The sequence below is a fragment of the Amorphotheca resinae genome (assembly GCF_003019875.1).
Source record: "Amorphotheca resinae ATCC 22711 unplaced genomic scaffold M430scaffold_7, whole genome shotgun sequence".
Lineage (NCBI taxonomy): Eukaryota > Fungi > Ascomycota > Leotiomycetes > Helotiales > Amorphothecaceae > Amorphotheca > Amorphotheca resinae.
In genome coordinates, this window is record NW_020194477.1 from 824,179 (window position 1) to 841,925 (window position 17,747).

A 17,747-nucleotide genomic window follows, 5' to 3' on the forward strand; every position below is an offset into this window, starting at 1 on the left:
AGCAAATAGACCTGCAGAAAAGACCTGAGACGAGTTTCATGAGACGGAACTGCCTTGGATAGGTGACCACCTCAGGTATGGCATCATTAAAACGGTACCTATATTGTTGTATAGCCACCTCCTATATATACACACATGCCAATTATACCTCCAGGAAGCCCAGTGCCTCACCGTCGCGAGTCTGCTGCCGAGAGTTAGCCAAACCTCTCGCCTCGTCCTTGACATCCAAAACACCTTCATCCTCTTCCCTTTCTTCAGGCAGACATATCCTCAAATGTCGCCTCGATCATTCATTCATCCCATCACTGCCCCCGATATTTCTCCTATCGTACATGAAAATACACTGACCAGCCTCCTGCGCCATACCAAATCAATAAGGACAAAAACTCCTGATGCGACGCGAAATAGACGCCACTATGACCCGTCGATTGACCCTTAAAATAGAAAAATGCAAAAGAGTTTTAAATTACAGTTGGTATCTCAGAGAGGGAAAAAAAAGGCACCCCTTGTGCAGCAGCGCACGGAGCAAGAAGCAGATGGTATTAATGAGGCCTGGCCGGGAACGGACAAACGACCTCGGTTCTAGCGGTATGACATCCACTGGGTAGTAGCACCTGCTGTACACATTGGTCGTGAGGGCGAGCAGAGGCCCCTTTGGCGATAATCGACAACAATGCTCGAAATGAACCTGGCTTACAACAGCATCAGTGGCCCCCGCCAGCATGATCAGATCTTGCGAGGAGGCCACCAATATCAAATCTATTGCTTCGGTCATCTCTGCGCTGCATCGAGTCTGCCGAGTAGCCCTCGCCACGTTGCTCGCGAATGGGCGGTAGCTGAAGATCACGTTGTCGCTGGGATTCTGGTGACGGTGGCAATTCACTGCGCGGTGTTTGATAGGGATTATTTTGGCCCTGGGAGTAATCTTGCCGCCTTTGAGGGGGAGAGGGTACTGTCATATTTGTCGACGAAGGAACATTGGGACCCATCGGTCCAGTCATTCTGTATGTGGACATTTCCCCTCGAGGATCACCGAACGGAGTATTTGCCACGAATGGAGGCACGCTAGGGTTTGGGTACGGCTGCTGCTGAGCGGGCTGGAATCCATACTGTGAATCACGAGAATAAGGCTCCCGTGGATATGGCGCTGACAAGTTGTGGGGATATGATTGCGGGGTCGCGGGAATGTCAAGAACGAGGACAATGAAGTACGTGGACTCCTTTTTTGCGAGGCCAAATCGAACCTGGAAGGCTCGCTGTTGTCCATCTGGTCCCTGGAACGTGACCCTCTCCTGGCGCTCTGTCCGGAATTGAGCCAATGCATCAGGTCCTAAAGCTACAGCCTGGATTACACGGTCTTCCTCGAGTTTGAGATATATAGGCGGAAGGTAGTTGGGCTCTCTCTCCCGTCGTTCATCTTCGAAGAGTCTCTGCAGCCTGAAGACCTTATCACGATCATTTGCAGCGACGATATCATGTAACTTCCTCGACACCACGGGCTGGATCCCGATCGTTTCACCAAAACCTTGACTCGCCTTCGCAATCTGCATCTCCATGTTCAGATAAGCGCAGATCGGCTCTTGTGGTGCGAGCATCCGTAGCGTCGGTGGCGCCCACGGACCATAGATATTGGCATCGGCGGGTGATGCATGTTCCAGGTACCGCGGAGTGATCGGTCCACTCATTGCACTCTGTGATTTTAAAACTCTGTACGGACCAGACCTCTGATGGGACTCTCCAAATGCCGGAAATGGGGCTTCGGTATATAACGACAGTGGACGTCTCATGGAAACGTCTGGTGGCGGTGGATAGTTGGGACCTAGAGCCTCGTACCGGGGCTCTCTCTCATCCCGTAGCCGGGGCCGGCCCCTTTTTTTATGTTGGACATCTACACACGTGTCTTCTTTTCCATTGCTCAGACAGCGAGAACATGGCCGTTGTGCTGTAGAAGACATATCAGCAAAGCGCAACGCAAAAATGGCACGAAAACATGTCTGATTTTGGTGATGAGGGAATGGATCACATGGATATGTAGAGCCGCTAGAGCGCTGATCCGATATCAAGTGGGAAGAAGCAAATATCGTGAAGCATCTTGGAACGCACACGAAGATTGAAGGGCTAGACTTCTCCAACTTTGGGAAGCAATACTTTCTGAACAACATATACTCGTTGGGCAGAGAAACCGCAGGAAACTCGCGTGGAGTAAACAATCTTCCGCTCCAAATAAGGCAAAGCGGTTGGGGGCAGTTTGTCTCTCTACCACTGAGACCGAGAGAAAAGTACGGAAAATGTCGAAGAGCAACCGCTACCTCTTCAGACATGATAACCAGGGCCAATCATCCAACCCCTGTAAACCAGAATCGATTCCTGTATAGCACTTGCATCTGTACAGACGTATATGTCTATCGCACGCTCAAATCAATCTCCGCTGGACCCATCAGTCGGAACCACGCCACACAAGAAGATCTTGACCGTGCTGGAAAGTCTCACCGCAGAGAGCAAGAAAGGCTGTGCTGTAGAAGTTTGATGACAGTCGGGGTCGGGCTCAGATAGGGAGAAGCAAAAATATCACATACCGTCACACCTGAATCCCCGTTAGCTTGAACCCCCTGAAGAACTGAAGATGATTTAGGAGAAGCATACCTGAGATGCGCCCTCTTACAAGGCACGCAAGCCGACGCTACATGACCCTTTGTCTTTCTCTGTACCTTGGGTGAAGAATACTGCCGTGCATCCACTGCTGGTCTGTCCGGCGCTGGGCCTGGTGGCGGACCTTGTAGGACGTATGTGTGCTGTCGAGGCTGTTGCTGCAATGGGATCTGTGCTTGCTGCTGCTGATAAGGGAGCTGCTGTTGGGGCATTTCTTCCACTCTATAAGGAGGAAGCATAGCCGCGTGAGGAAGCGGTTCCTGGAATGCTTGCCCTTGCCCTGGCGGCCCCCTACTCCGTTCTGGGTGCTCCGGTTGCGTTGCTTGAGCACCTCGCAATGGGTCTTGCCCTGTCGATCCGTAGCTCCCATGGCCGCAATCGCTGGCATCGGGGTTACGACTTGGCGGCAGCGGCGGAGATCCTGACATGGGCGGCGAGGGGTACGCCTTTGAGGGAGCCGCGTCGGACACCGCTCTGGCCCAACTCAGATCGAGAGAAAACCTCGCCAGGTCTGATTTCCCCCGCCGTTCGCCGAGCGAGATATACGAGTTATCGCCGCGATGCGTTGAGGATTGCATGGAAATGGCTGGGTTAATGGTCGTGACCTTGGTCCCAGAAGTTCGATCGCGGCCTGTCGATGACCCAGTCTCTCTGCTGGACGAATAGTGTGTGGCACGATGGATAATGCCTTCACTTAACTGTGCATGCTCTGCAAGACAACGTTCAACCGTGACCCGCGCTTCCCGACTCTCCAAGTTCCGCTGTGCGATCGATCTGTAAGCGTCTGAAGATTGCTCAGCACATATTCCTCAAAGCGGGTGGCAAGAGGTATCGTTCAACGGCTCACCTCTGGGTCGGTGAAGGGAGTCTCGCCAACGGGTGCTAGCAAAGAGCTTTGATCTCGAGTAGTGATGGGCGGGCAAGCCGGTTCGAGTCCAACGACTGGATATCGAGAAGTTGAAGAGCGCCAAGGGGGGTAGGTATCTCGACCAAAAAGCGCTAGTCCCGGACTCAACCCGAGACAAAGTCGGGCAAGACCTGTACTGCAGGTAATACTGCAGATGCAGCCGCGAGATGTGGGTGGCTAAGTGACGAGGTTTGTGGGCCGTAGCTACGAACAACGTGCGACGTATGAATGAGTGTGTCGAGGGGGCTCTCTCTCTCTCTCTCTTTTTCTCACTTTCTCCTCCAACTATATCTGTCTTGTCTGCCCGTGAATTGAAAGGGTGGGCGAGGCCAATGGAGGCAAGGCGGAACAAAGATGACGGACGTGGGAATTCCAGAGGGAGATTGTAAATGTCAATGCAATGCAAGTGAAGCAAGACCGGGTCAGGGAAGGGCACGGCAAGGGAAAGGGAACCACGCAACTACGGCGGAACAGCGATCTTGGACCAGAAGGGCGAAGAGGGAGAAGAGAAGGTAGAAAGAAAGGTGAATGGTGAAGGGTGAAAAGAGAAGACTGAAAGGTGAAGAGTGAAGAGTGAAGGGTGAAGTGAAGGTAAGGTGAAATGAGGCCAGGGAGGTTGGCATGGAGGTACCTTATGGAGCGCATGGAGATATGTGGGTAGTGGGGAGCTGGCACAGTAGTAAAGTAGTACCTTAGTAGTAGTAGTAATAGTAGCTGGTAGCTGGCAACTGGTAGCTGGTAGTGGGAGCTCCAAAAGAATCGAAGAATCGTAGCGCGGCGGGTGGGGGAGCGAGGGGAGCGAGGGGAGCGGTTGACGGTTGACGGTTGACCTGAGGTTCACGATCATCAATCCCGGGAGGGGGATGGGACGGGCGATCCAGGACGAGGCCGTGCGGCTGGCTAGTCCCAGGCGGGTAGTATTGCGTCGAGGCTTTCTATCTGATAATTATTGCTGTCTTCATTATTGCCGTGGTGGCTGCTCTATTATTGTCACTACAGTCTCTGTTCAGCCGTCTTGTTGTTGTTCTTGTTCGGGCTAATCGTTAACTATCTATCGCCCGGAGCAAGACCAGCAGATATCTATACTTCACCGGCCTCCTCTGGGGACGGGGACGGGGACGGGGACGGCCCAGGAAAACATCAATACTGTTCTCTGCCCAGGTACCACACACAGCACAGTCAAACATTCTCAAAGGTGCTCGAGCGAGCGTGCCATCCCTTCTCACTACAACTACCACTGCGGAGTCCTTGCTGACCATCCTCAGCTCCCCAGCCAGGACGTGCGCGGGTGTGTGGGCCCGACAAGAGCCCTGGGCCCTGGCAAGAGTTGGAACTAAACCACTCCGTACGCTGCTATACAATGCTATACAGTACTATACATGCTCCCGCCCCTGGCCCGGTCTGCGCGGCGACGGGGATCTTGACGGAGCATTCTGTCGGTTACAATAGCCCGCACTGCGTACCTCGACTACTCCGTCGAGGCCCCCGACCTGCTCCATCTGGATTTAGACTTTCGAAGAAGTTTCGACTCTCTCCAGTCTTGCTGCTGACCTGGATCCGTATCTGCATGCCATGATCTAGTCCTCACGGGCGTGCTACTCCTCCGTGTCGTGCCATGATGGCGCTCAGGGGTCGCCGGCTCGTGGCTCGTGAAGAATGGAAGAGACGTATCTGTGCGGGTACCATCCATGCTACCCACTATAGCAACGATATAGAGTCCTCCGCGCTCCTTCGTATAGTGCGTCGTAGATTGTCTGGGACCAGCAAAGCGTTGTCGAGACGCCCCGAGCAATGAATCATGTCTCTGCGTCGCGACCGCCTGTCCCTTCAGGGCCAAGCTCAAGAGTCAAGACATCGGAATATTGGCGCGCATTGGCATTCTACGAAGACACATCATTCTGCTCGTCGCGACGAGGTGTCGAATATGTGCCGAGTACCATCTGGCGTCAGTTCAGACCCTCAGACCTACCTACACCGCGATCAATTAATCAAATCTTCCGATGAGAGTGGTGCAGTAGGACAATCCAACTACCCAGGTATTCTCTTGCCCATCTGGCCTGTATTATTGCCATGTCATGCATCGCGACTAACTGCTGCTGCTGCTGCTGCTGCTGCTACCTATAGGTCTCTTATATCTGTGCGCTCGTCCCGAACCACCCCCCTCCTGGCTCCTCCCGCCGCCCTCCTCTTCCCGCCTCTACGATTCAGCGATTATGGGGACAAGGACAACGAGGGGGTCGAGCTCAAGATCAGGAACAAGGACAACCGCAGGCCCTTCTGGAGATCCTCATCTTCCTTGCTCGCCTCCCCCCAAGACCGCCCGCCTGCCAGCCCAGCCCAGTCTAGCCCAGCCCAGCATGGGAACGGGCGTGTGCAGGAGGCTGCAGGTCACTTGAAGGCTTGAGGCGCACTACTCCTGAGACTCCGTCCAGCCAGAGGCCTGGGATCTTCAACAGCATTAGCTTCAACCGTCTGACACCGGAGTTGCAATCCTGGCCCTAGTCGCCCAGATTGGCTCTAGTACTGTGCACTCTTCAGTCTCCTCTCCTCATACTCCGTACAATCCTCTGTACCAACACAGTACTACTCGTGCTGCGGGCCTGCGAACTCGTTGCACGGCTCCTGGGGTCGCGATCTACACAGGAAGGAGTGCGCACTGCGCTGTGCTGTACGGAGTGGTAGTGGAGTAGCCACAACGCCCTGATCGGAAGCAAGCACAACAACGCGCTTATTATTATTGTCCGAGGCCATCTCCGGTACATCAAAACCGTTGGAGTTCGCAAGCGTCTTGTCACGAGTAGTGGCTGCTAGTGAACGCTGCTCCTCTACCCAAGGTGTTGATCGAGTACGGGGTACCTAGTCAAGACCGCCCACGCTACAGGATAATTTTTGCGCGACCCTTGCGTCGGACCTTACCACCCATTCCCGCGCCTAGCAGTCCGGCCCAACTGACAGCTGCCTGAATCGAATTAGCAAAGGCCCTACAACGTCCTCCACTGCCTCTCCTCTTGAGAATCTTGAGCGCGCAGGTACAGATCGCGTGCTGTAGTAGATATTTCCCTACGTTGTGTACATGCATACATACATGTATACGTCTACTTGATATCGTACGCATGCCTATAAGCTACGGACCTGGGCCGCAGTGTATGCCTGGACATACATGCGCAGGATCGCCCAGAGGGGTCAGGACAGACTAGAGTACGTCCAGTCGTCCATATTAATATCGACCTTAACGTAAGTGATTTCAATCAGTGTCAATAACAACCTCAACTACCAGGAGGGTAACATGATCGGCGCCTCTGAAAATCCAATAGTTAGCTACCGCAGGTACCGACGTTTCCTAGCCCGTAGCGATCTGACACTGATACGCCGTAGTCAAATCGTCCGATGGAGTGTAGTTCAATAATTAGAGCCTTATCGATGATCGTTCTCGTATCTCACTATCCCACGTTGATTCAGGCATTACGGAGGTTCTGTTGACCTGCCAGGAACTCCGCACCAGGGACTGCCGTTGAACAACCCAGGAACTGTGGCTGGTTCTGGCATCATACGTGCCAGTGCGCTCTTCTCACGTTCTATTCATACTTGGGCCTTCAACCTGGGGTATCATTTGCAATGAACGTTCATCATTCATGCCAGGCGACCGCGACTCAGGAGAGACAGACCAACAGATCGCCTTACCGTATGCGGCCACTATTCATCTACATAGGTACTACTGTCAGTAACAGCAATATCGATAAGAGGATTAGGATCACGTCTTCACTGTCCGTCCCAGTCTGCAAACAAAACAAAGCATAGCGTCAAGAAAGAGCGGAATGATTGCGAGTGATGCTGTAACAATATACGAGGGGCGGTCAGGACACGGACAACGCGGGTTGAAGCGAGGGCTCGATTCCTCATAATTTCCCGGGACCCAGGACCTGAACTCTGGCCGGAGGATTGCGATTCGCGGTGGATGTCGGCGGGCCACACGCTATCGAAGTTTGACTTCGAGCCTACTGTTGGTTCTTCCATCTACTACATCCAATGGTCATAGCCTCAGGTCGGTTTCACCCCTCACGAGTCACGGCCTAGGATTCAGATTCACGACTCACGTTTTACGGACTCACGACTCAAGATCCACGATTCGCAATATTTCCGCAGTCCCTTGAAGTTGCTGTGCCCAATGTCTACCCCATCCCCAGCCACCCACCGTGCCTTCAAAGTACGGAGAATATCGCACAATTGGTGGTCTGGCCTCACCTGGCCTCTGTCGCAATATGACAGACGACCTTACGAGGTACACACTGTACCTCTCTACCTTCCAGCATGTCCAGAGTGCAGCTTTGTTGGTGAACAGATAAGCCGAGCATACCAATCATTTGCTATGAACGCCTGAAATGCCGTCGTTTGCACATCCAGGATTCTCTCTTTCTTGTCTTGGGCGCACCAACATTGCAACTGCCACATGCCAATGAATATCTATGTGGTGACCTCTTTCCGGCCATGGGTCAGGGCACCCCCCGTATGGTCCCTGCAAACTTGCAAAGAGTACTTAGTCAGCAGCGGGACAAAAGCAAGCAACTGTGTGCAATAATGCCTTACGGATTAGACAGAAGGCAAGGGACACTGGAATTTGGGGGTGAGGGACTCGGGAGGTTGCACTTGCATTGATCTGCATGGTTGCATCTCTATTTCACCATGTTCTCGATGTATCCATCTTTCACTTAATCTTCTTTTAATCTTCTATTTGTCCGCAAGACCCGATTGACCCCTACATCTTGGCCATAAACAGGATCATTTTGAGTTGGGGGACCGAGTACGTATTCCGTGCGCAGTTCCAGGTGAACTCGGGGCTTGCAAGCTGAGCTTATCGAGTACACGGCTGCTGATCACTGCATACCACGAAGTCTGCTGTTAAAGTTCAAACTCGTTGAAACCTTATTACTGTATCTGTCAAGAGGCGCCTACCGCCGCCATCTCACATTTTCTCCGACGGCAGTCAAATGGCACTACGGCAACGAAGAACGACCGCGGCTCGCGATCATCTTAATCAAATAACATCCCTACTGCTATCGATCATTGCATGGGATGGGGCCGCCGGGGGGTTATTATTGGTTTATTTTCAATAACACCAAGCTGCCAACCCAGGCAAGGTCTGGAAAACAAGCACCGATGTTCATCAGCTCATGTGTGCATAGTACCTACACTGTACATGCAACCCCTAATCCGCAGGGTTCCTATGCGGGCTCGAATAGGGTAGTTCGCAGCAGCGGCTCCCTCGATCTCGATCTCGATCTCGATATTAAGGCTAGGCAGGTAAACAAGCTCCTTTACTTTGGCACGGAGACCTTCCCGTGTCTTAGTCTTCAAGCCCTCGACTCAAGCCTTGGAACAATAAATTAAAAATAATCTAATCAAATTAAACAATTTTAAGTAAATAACCTAGCCGCTAGCAAAGGGGCCAGATTCATGACATGGCACGTGTATGCTTGCTTGTACCTGCATACCACAACTCGAAAGAGGGGAACAGACAGCGGGGACGGGAGAAAGAAATGGCTAAAAGAAATGCACAACAAGAGAACACGCACCAGCCTCATCCTCCCTGGACTCGAAAAGGAAGAGAACCCCCACACCCGAGGCTGACTCGGAGTGTTGCAGTTATCGAGGTTACAATGTGGACTGGGGCCAAAGTCAAGCCACCTGCGCAATGCTCTTTTTTAACCCCAGCTCATCACCCATGGTATGTATTACTACCTACCTGACTTCCAACTTGAGGTACTGGCCATATACAAGCCTCCACACGACGGAGGGGTTTTGACTTCCTAATGAGCGATCCGAATCGTGCAAATACCTACGGATGGTCCTTTGTCAGCGAAATTTCCACCTGCTAGGCATACTGTACATGTGTACGAGCATAGTCTATCGATCCAACTATACCCGCGGTCTCCCAAGCAAGTGACATGCCGACCCGAATCACTACTACCACGCAGTCACGGTCCATGGAGGAGGAATAGGAGGCAAGCAGAAATTCATCGCGGCACATCTCGGAGACAGAGAGAATAGTCCACAGGACCTTTTCCGTCCAAGACATTGATACCTAATGAATTCCATACTGATACTGATATTTTGGATTTGCTATGTTGATATTGCGACGTCAATATCGAACTCGACTAAAAAGCTTCAATGATATGAATGATTAGTGGCAAAAGGATACCTCCCTCCAGCAGAGCGGGCTCCCGGGACCAGGTGAGGCAGCAACGGCACTCGTTCTACGGCAACATGCTTCGTGGGAACCTATGTGCACAAATGCGATGGAGTATGCAGCCTCCCTCCCCTTCCCTCCCGCCCGCAATGCAGACGCAGATACAGATACAGACGCAGGTCAGGAAAATTCCGAGAGCTGCAAAGACCCGCAACCCCTCCAGTTCGCTCGACTTAATTTCAGCATCCCCCCCCGTCTCCCTCAAAGCCCCATCCTACCTCTCACAACATTGTTGTGCCCACCAGCTACATCCCCACCTAAGTATCCCAATGGCTTACTCCACGTGACAGCCCGTACCCCCTATAGTACACATCTGTCTTCCTTTGTCTTATTACCAGAACAGAAACAGCAGACAGTTTCGTACTTCATGTAATAGGACCAAGGCAGCACACACGGACAAGCCCCCGGCGCACAGAGGGTTATGGGTGTCGAGGATACGCATATGTTGTATTCTTCACCTGCGTAAAGAGGAAAAATAAGGACTGTAGAGTGATTGCACTTGGCTCTCCAGGCTTAGGTAGGCATGTTGTACCAGCATTCTTGGAATGGACATGGACATGAACATAAGTACTTATTACAACGCCGCACTACGCGGAAAAGGTAGAGTTCTGACTTGCCATGGTAAGTGTTCCATGGCATCATGTCCCCGGAATGCTGCCATCTAAAGCCGACTTTCAATGCCGGCGAAATTCACTTCTCCGGGCCAGTGGGCTTCTGGCCATACATAGCGCATTGCTTCCCAGATATGCCTTGAAAGTGAACAGTCAGACTTCATCATAGAAATACCAAGGTGAAACATACCCGACGTGGATAATCTCCAGGCCATCCTTCACTTCTTGCGGCAGATCCTTGACACTACGTGGATTGTTAGAACTGGACGGTAATAGGGGAGTTAGTTCTGCTCTTACTCTTTCCTGTTCTGCGCAGGCAGGAGTACGGTCTTCACTCCAGCTCGAAGGGCTCCAATAAGCTTTTCCTTGATGCCCCCAACAGCGGTAACACGGCCACGGAGGGAAATTTCGCCCTTAACCAAGTCAACAATGCTCCTTTGAAAGAACAGGGGAAATTACCGTCATAGCCATAGTGGGAGGTACAGCCTTGCCCGAGAAGAGAGATATCAGTGCGATTGCATGTGCCATACCAGCAGAAGGTCCATCCTGGTTATCTGTGAGTGAATGGTAAACCATACGTCGTTTCTTACGCACCTTTGGAATTGCGCCCGATGGGCAATGCACATGGATGCTACGTTTTTTCATGATGTTTTCAGAAGGGTCATGCGTCATGCCAAGCTCATACGCATGAGCCTTCACCCAGCTCAGTGCTACCTCGACACTCTCTTTGAGAACATCGCCGAGCTTCCCAGTAAGCTGCACGCTGCCATTTCCAGGCATGTCAGCAACTTCAATGAAAAGTATGCTCCCGTTCCCACCAGAGCTATAGGCCACGAGACCAGTCACGATACCTGGTCGGCTGCTTCCTGGTCAGCAATCCCTTCGTCCACAGTTTTGGGAGTTCACGTCTTCTGAGTATCGGATAGACATGCCAGAAGTAAATCCGAAAAAGAGACAATGTGGATGAACGTACCTAGTCTTCTCTGCAATCTCCTCGTCAAATTTCTCTATTCCCAAGATCTCTTCTATGTCATCTACAGACAATTGCGGTCTATAGTTCTCTGTGTGCCCAGAATCCTTTGCTTCGGCATATTCGACAGCCTTCGCTCGGCATACAGAACCAATTTCCCGCTCAAGGTTCCGCACTCCAGACTCTCTGGTATAGGACTCTATTATCTTGGACACAACATCTTGACTAAATTCGACCTGTCCGTCCACGAGTCCATCTAAAAATATCAGCAATCACATAGTATAAGTAGCCAATAGATTTTGACCTACTTGTTCGAATTTGCTTAGGAATTAGATGTCGCATGGCAATGTGTCGCTTTTCAAGGGTCGTGTAGCCTGACAAGTTGATGGTTTCCATTCGATCGAGTAGTGGGGGTGGGATAGTATCTAGAGTGTTTGCTGTAGCGATGAAAAGGACCTTGCTCAAGTCTATTGGGATATTGACATAATGGTCAGTGAAGGTGTGGTTTTGCTCGGGGTCAAGAACCTCAAGCATAGCTGCTGAAGGATCGCCATGGAAGTTAGATGTCCTGGGACAGCTGTCAGCTGCCAATAACGTGGATATCAGCTCAACGGTACTCACCCGACTTTATCGATCTCATCGAGGAGAAACACTGGGTTAGCCACACCGACCTTCTTGAGACCATTCACGATCAGGCCGGGCATGGCTGCAACGTATGTTCTGCGGTGGCCTCTGATCTCTGCCTCGTCCCGTACGCCTCCAAGAGAGATGCGATGGAATTTCCGTCCTAGAGCGGTTGCGATTGATTTTGCGAGGCTCGTCTTTCCAACCCCTGGTGGTCCAACTAAGAGCAAGATGGGAGATTTGTCAATCATCCGTTTGCTCTTCAAAATATCAGCCTTCTCCGGAGCCTTTTCTTCTTCTGCCTTGGCAATCTGGGTATTGACATCATCATTGATGGACTGCTTAAGCTTGAGCACTGCGAGGTACTCCAGCAAACGCTTCTTGACCTTTTCTAAGCCGTAGTGGTCATCATCAAGCTGTTTCCTTGCTCTGCTCAATGTATCAACGCCAAGTTGGTCCTCTGTCACTGCCGACCAGGGTATCTCTGACAAATTCTCCAGATAATTCCTCGTAACTTGATATTCTGCTTGAGCCGGGGACATCTTCTTTAACCGTTTGAGTTCTCGGTCAGCAACTCTAGCGGCTTCTGGGGTAAGCTTGGCAGCGTCGAGTTTCTTCTTGAGTTCCTCCATCTCGTTCGGCTCCTGTTCATCGTCGGGGGACCCCCCCACTCCTCCCATTCCGGGCGGCAATGGCATGCCTGAGCCTCCAGATCTCCTTGCTCGCAGCCCATTCAGCTTGTTCATCTGGTCCAAATCGATATTCGAGGGAATGCTCGTGCTAGTAACCGTCGTAATGCTAACATTATTCTTCATGTTGTTAACCTGACGCTGAAGTAGGGCTATGACTTTCTCTAGCCGGTCTTTCACATCTGAAGCAGCTAAAATCTGCAACTTCTCCTCGAAGGAGGCCTCAACAATGTTGGCCATGAAGTCAGCTAGGAGCCCGGCATCCTGCACCCCGCGTTTTGCAATGTAAAGTTCAAGACGGCGGGCTAGTATTGGAGATAACCCCGAGGAGCCAGAATTTCGAGAGAGTAGGGATGAAAGCCGTAACAATGCCAGGAGTTGGCGGGTTAGCTGTTTCATATTTGCGAACAGTTCCTGTATTGCAGTATCCTCGTGGGATACAGCTCCAATAAGTTCAGCATGTAAGAAAAAACAATAGGAGCATATCTAACCCACCGGCATCATATTCGTATGTGACTTCTGCTTCAAAGAAAAGACCCCCTTTTGTCACTTTATCAATCCTGATCCTGGTTATTCCCTCGACCAACAAAGCGAACTCGCCAGTGCCCCGCCCTTCAATTCCTGATATCTTCGCAGCAATGCCATATCCAAATAGATCGTCATTTGTAGCACTTGAAGGGTTTATATCCAATCGCTCTTTCGGCTTCGGGGTATGCTCATCCTGTGGGATCATCTTCTGCCCAGTCCGGCTGATGAGCGGCGAGTTTAACGGGACGCATGCGATATGGATATTGTCGAGTCGTTGGCTTGGAGTCGTTGCAGCTGCTCGACTACAGACAGTTGAAAGCAAAGCCGGTACATCTGATCGATTTCCGGGAACGGGTATCCTTGATACAATTCCGGGAAGGAGGACGGTATCTTTAGCAAGAGGTATAACTGGGAGCGTGGCTCTCAAAGGCGCCATGGTCTTGTTGTGGGCAGCTTGGGGTATACTATCAAAGGTTTGGAATTATGTACAAGGGCGTATTATCGTAGTCGTGACTCGTATTGTATAGGGTCGTGTGTCGTGTGTCGTTGTCTGATGTTCGGTGATGGAATGAGGGGGAAAGGTGGCGATCAGCGACCCGTCATCGAGACACAAGAGACGGATAGCAGGTCAAGCCGAGGTTGAAATAAAAGACGGGTCTAGCCGAGTCTGGACTTGTACTAGTTCCTAGCCCGGCGGGGATCAAGGAAAGCTCCGGGGTGCTACGCAGACCATTAAATAAATACCTTTATATCCGTTACTTTAACGTACCTGGTAGTGTAGGAAAGAATGTCACTTGAAGTATTGCGATGAAGAAATCACGGAGTGACTCAGGTAGCTCACGATATAGGAATGGCTGCCTTAAAAGTCAGAGCTAAGGTAGAGGGACCTGACCCTACACACGTGACATTGTGATCTGCACTGGTATTTTTAGCCGCTTAAAAAATCCGGGGTTCACAGCACGCTTACCTAGCTACCACCTCCCACGCCCTGTGAGATAACAGGAATAAGGTCGTCGATGGCCGGAACCGAGGCTGGCGAGCTCGTAGCTCCCAAGCAGATCGGATTCGATAACGAAGGCGGCCCTTACACTGCCGTCCGCGAGACCTCTCCGACGAAGCACGAGAACGAGCTCCCCTGGCACGATGATATCCGCCACGAAGGAGACGACGACGATGAGCTAGACGACGACGATGAGCTAGACGACGACGATGAGCTAGACGATGACGATGAGCTAGAAGACGAAGATAACGACAGCGGGTCCCAGTCCAGTTCCTACAATTACGATTCTTCTGATGAAGAAGCAGCTCAAAGAAGAGAAGACAGATATCTGGCTAGAGCGAAGAAAGAAGCAGAAGAGTATGAAAAACCAAAGGAGATCGCCGTCGAAGAGGCATGTTCTCTCTTGGAGGCGGAACTTAGGAATGGCAATTCTGTTCCAATCGGCCCGCTGGAAGGAGGCACCTTCGAGCTGTACTCCACCGAGTACATGTCACATTATTTTGTCGAGGTGCACTTGGGAAAGAGAATTCGCTTTGGGCATGGACAATATGACGAGATTCCTGAGATGATATGCCGGCCGGGACAGGTCCACGCAGAATTACACATATACCCCGAAGGCCATCTCGATATCTATCCCTTTGACCCTCCACTTCATGCCTCACTCACACCCATCATCCTCGAGTCATATTATAGTTGCGACGTCGAACTTGTTTTCCTCGGTCATGGGTACTTGAAGTTGCGAATCGAGCTGGACGCTTTACTCAAAGGGACGTCAGCAACACAGCGCGTCTACGAGCCCAAGATGATCGAATTCTCCGGAATATACATCAGTGATGAAGAGCGGAAAAGGCAGCGGCAGGCGCGTTCCCGCTCCTCGTCCCCGCCAACCCCAAGAGATTCTTTTGCTTCGCGTTGGTAGGACTGAATATTACTTGAGCAGACTTGCGGCAAGCTTGTTACCTACCTTGAAAACTATAGGTTCTTACGAATAGTTGTAACTTATTTACAACTGTGTACTCTTCTACTTGATTAGCTTACGCTCTTTACGCTCTACATAATTTATATACTATCGTTCTTTTACTGCTCTCTCTATTCTTCTCTACTTACCCTACCTTCTGTAACGGGTTTAGGGACTGTCTAGAGAGGTATCTAATTTAGAAAGGTTTCTTATTCTTAAGGATTAAAGAAGGCTATAGACAAGAGCTATATACAGGTTTGCTTTAGTAAGCGCTTAGTAATGGGTGTCCTAGGTATCCCCTAGGCGTGCCTTATAATACTTGCCCCCCTTTTATAGCTATTGTCTTTAATAGTGTTAGTCTATACCCTTTATTTAAAAAACATTATTTTTTACAGAACAAAAATTTTTAGAAAGAGGCCTTAAAACTACTACTAGAGTAAAGAAGGAGTAATATAAGAGCTCTTCTTATAATCTAAATATTAATATCTTGAGTAGCTATAGAGTTATCGCTATTAACGTTATAAGAGAGGGCTAAAGGCCTAACAAAATAGAGTTTTTACATAAAAACTTAAGGATTATAATAATATTATTATAAATAATAAGAATACTTATTATTCTAATAGTCGCTTTACAATATCTTTTCTTCTTTTTTTAGGTTACAAATATACTAAATTATATTACTATACGTAGAGCCTACTTAGTAGCTATATAAGTTAGTAGATTACGCCTAAAGACGATTTCTTAATATACTATATATTAATACTAACAAGTTTTTTCTAATTAGACGGTCGTCTACGCCCCTTACTACCCTAAAAACTTAAAAACAAACGATAGAATCAAAATTAGTACCTTTAGATACCTCTTAGAGTACTAGCAGACTATAGGCAAGCCTATAGTAACGGATAGTAGGTGTACTAGACTTAAATAGAGCTAATACTACTTACTTACAGGTAGGAGCTAGTACTCTTATACCCTAACTACGAGCTATAGTAAGGAGCTAGAAAGTAGTAGAGGTAATAAGGACGATAAGATAGAGAAAATTATACAAAGAATTAAAGCTTACGTAATACTAAGTAAGAAAGAAGAGGCGTTATATCTTTTATACGACCTTATTACTATAATAACGACAGTAGTAAAGACAAGAGCTATAAATATAACGACTCTCTTATATACCCTTAGGTCTCTTTCTAATAATAACCTAGTAACGATTAGACAATTAAGAATAATGTTAAAAGAGGCCTTCTAGAGGCTAGTAGTAACGGCGGCCCTTTAGGCTACTTATACGTTAGTAGTAAGCTAGTACCTAACAAGAGTATAAGTTATACTAGAAAGGTAGATTAAGGAGCTAAGGATTAGAGTAGACAGATAGACAAAAGACTTAGTATGTTATAGCGCTATTAAAGTAGTAATAATAGCTAATATAGTAATTAAGGACGCTAAGGTAGTAGCGACCTACTAGCTACCTAGTAGTAACACTATCTTTACGTTTAAAGAGGCTATACTAAAGAACACGATCTAAGATTAGAGCTAGGTATAAAGGGCGTTTAGGCCTATAGCCTAGCTTTATAAGAGTAAGTTTATAGTAATCGTAAAAGGCCTACTAGTAGAACAGATTATATAAGTAGAGCTAAGAGCGTTACTAGTAAAGATCTAAGCCTATACACTATATATTATAAAGGTTAAAGTTAAACCTATTAGGGCCCTTATAGTAAAGTTTATAATAATAGTACTATACCTTTAGAGTACTAACGTAGTAACGTGCCTATATAAATAAGGGTTAATCTAGTAAGCCTAGATCTTTAACTATAAGCTATATTTAGCCGACCTATAAATCTAAAGATACTTTTAATACTACTAGTTTAGCTATATTAGGCGGTTTTATAAGAACTAGGCCTAGTATAGCTACTATACAAGAGTAGTGTACCTTTAAGGTAAAAAGAAGTACCCTTAACTTAATAGTAAAAAGAGATACGTTAACTATAGTAGACTATATATAGCGTAAGACTATTAGTATCTTAAGGCCCTTAAGGTAAAAGAGTAAGTATATACTATATATTAATAAAGGCCTAGATAGTTTAAGGTATCTAAGAGTAGCTTTACTAGCTAGGTACCTAGCGTTACGCTAGCGTCCTTATAAGATAGCGACAATAGCTACTAGATTATAGTATATAAGAGACTATAGACAAGTAATAGTAAGAAGCCTATAGTAAAGACTCTAGTAAGGTAAGGGTACCCCTTTATTAAGGTACTAGATACTATAATAGTCTAGAGCTACGACATTATAAAGATATTAAGCTAGGGGGCTAACTAAAGGTCTAGCGACCCCTTTATAATATAAGAATTATAGATCCTAGACTCTTAGTAATAAAATTAATAATAGTATACTAGAATACTATAAGAAAGAACGGCCTTACCTTAATAGTACTTTATAATAGCCGTAAAGTTAACGTTATAGTAATTTAGAAGCTATAGTATAACACTTAGATAAAGACAGTCTACTACTTAGTATAAGTAAAATACTAGTAGGTCTATAAGGGTAAAGGTAGAGTAGCTATCTATATTTATAA

The 17,747-nt window shown here is 48.6% G+C and overlaps 4 protein-coding genes across 4 annotated transcripts; 2 read left to right on the forward strand and 2 right to left on the reverse strand.

Moving 5' to 3' along the window:
• Positions 1 to 525: 525 nt before the first annotated feature.
• M430DRAFT_248263 (hypothetical protein) lies at positions 526 to 3,546 on the reverse strand. Its single transcript, XM_024865141.1, has 4 exons — positions 3,497 to 3,546; positions 2,644 to 3,410; positions 2,577 to 2,584; positions 526 to 1,942 (listed from the first exon to the last, which is right to left on the reverse strand). The coding sequence occupies exons 2-4, from the start codon at positions 3,225 to 3,227 to the stop codon at positions 705 to 707; spliced, it is 1,830 nt and encodes a 609-aa protein (XP_024720288.1). The 5' UTR covers positions 3,228 to 3,410; positions 3,497 to 3,546; the 3' UTR covers positions 526 to 704.
• A 1,697-nt stretch (positions 3,547 to 5,243) lies between these two features.
• Positions 5,244 to 6,192, forward strand: M430DRAFT_248290 (hypothetical protein). Its single transcript, XM_024865142.1, has 2 exons — positions 5,244 to 5,592; positions 5,681 to 6,192. The coding sequence occupies exons 1-2, from the start codon at positions 5,355 to 5,357 to the stop codon at positions 5,950 to 5,952; spliced, it is 510 nt and encodes a 169-aa protein (XP_024720289.1). The 5' UTR covers positions 5,244 to 5,354; the 3' UTR covers positions 5,953 to 6,192.
• A 4,269-nt stretch (positions 6,193 to 10,461) lies between these two features.
• M430DRAFT_19751 (hypothetical protein) lies at positions 10,462 to 13,658 on the reverse strand (the record flags this gene model as incomplete). The annotated part of the gene is made up of 9 exons (XM_024864137.1): positions 10,462 to 10,549; positions 10,602 to 10,655; positions 10,709 to 10,824; positions 10,871 to 10,957; positions 11,006 to 11,270; positions 11,385 to 11,637; positions 11,690 to 11,949; positions 12,003 to 13,137; positions 13,190 to 13,658. The coding sequence occupies 9 exons, from the start codon at positions 13,656 to 13,658 to the stop codon at positions 10,462 to 10,464; spliced, it is 2,727 nt and encodes a 908-aa protein (XP_024720290.1).
• A 546-nt stretch (positions 13,659 to 14,204) lies between these two features.
• M430DRAFT_42770 (hypothetical protein) lies at positions 14,205 to 17,518 on the forward strand (the record flags this gene model as incomplete). Its single annotated transcript, XM_024867579.1, has 2 exons — positions 14,205 to 15,137; positions 17,500 to 17,518. The coding sequence occupies exons 1-2, from the start codon at positions 14,239 to 14,241 to the stop codon at positions 17,516 to 17,518; spliced, it is 918 nt and encodes a 305-aa protein (XP_024720291.1). The 5' UTR covers positions 14,205 to 14,238.
• Between the last annotated feature and the right edge of the window lie 229 nt (positions 17,519 to 17,747).

Coding starts and splice junctions, on each gene's coding strand:
- M430DRAFT_248263 (XM_024865141.1), bottom strand. CDS start 3,227: ATGCAATCCTCAACGCATCGCGGCGATAACTCGTATATCTCGCTCGGC.
- M430DRAFT_248290 (XM_024865142.1), top strand. CDS start 5,355: ATGTCTCTGCGTCGCGACCGCCTGTCCCTTCAGGGCCAAGCTCAAGAG. Junction 5,593..5,680: donor AGGACAATCCAACTACCCAG/GTATTCTCTTGC, acceptor TGCTACCTATAG/GTCTCTTATATCTGTGCGCT.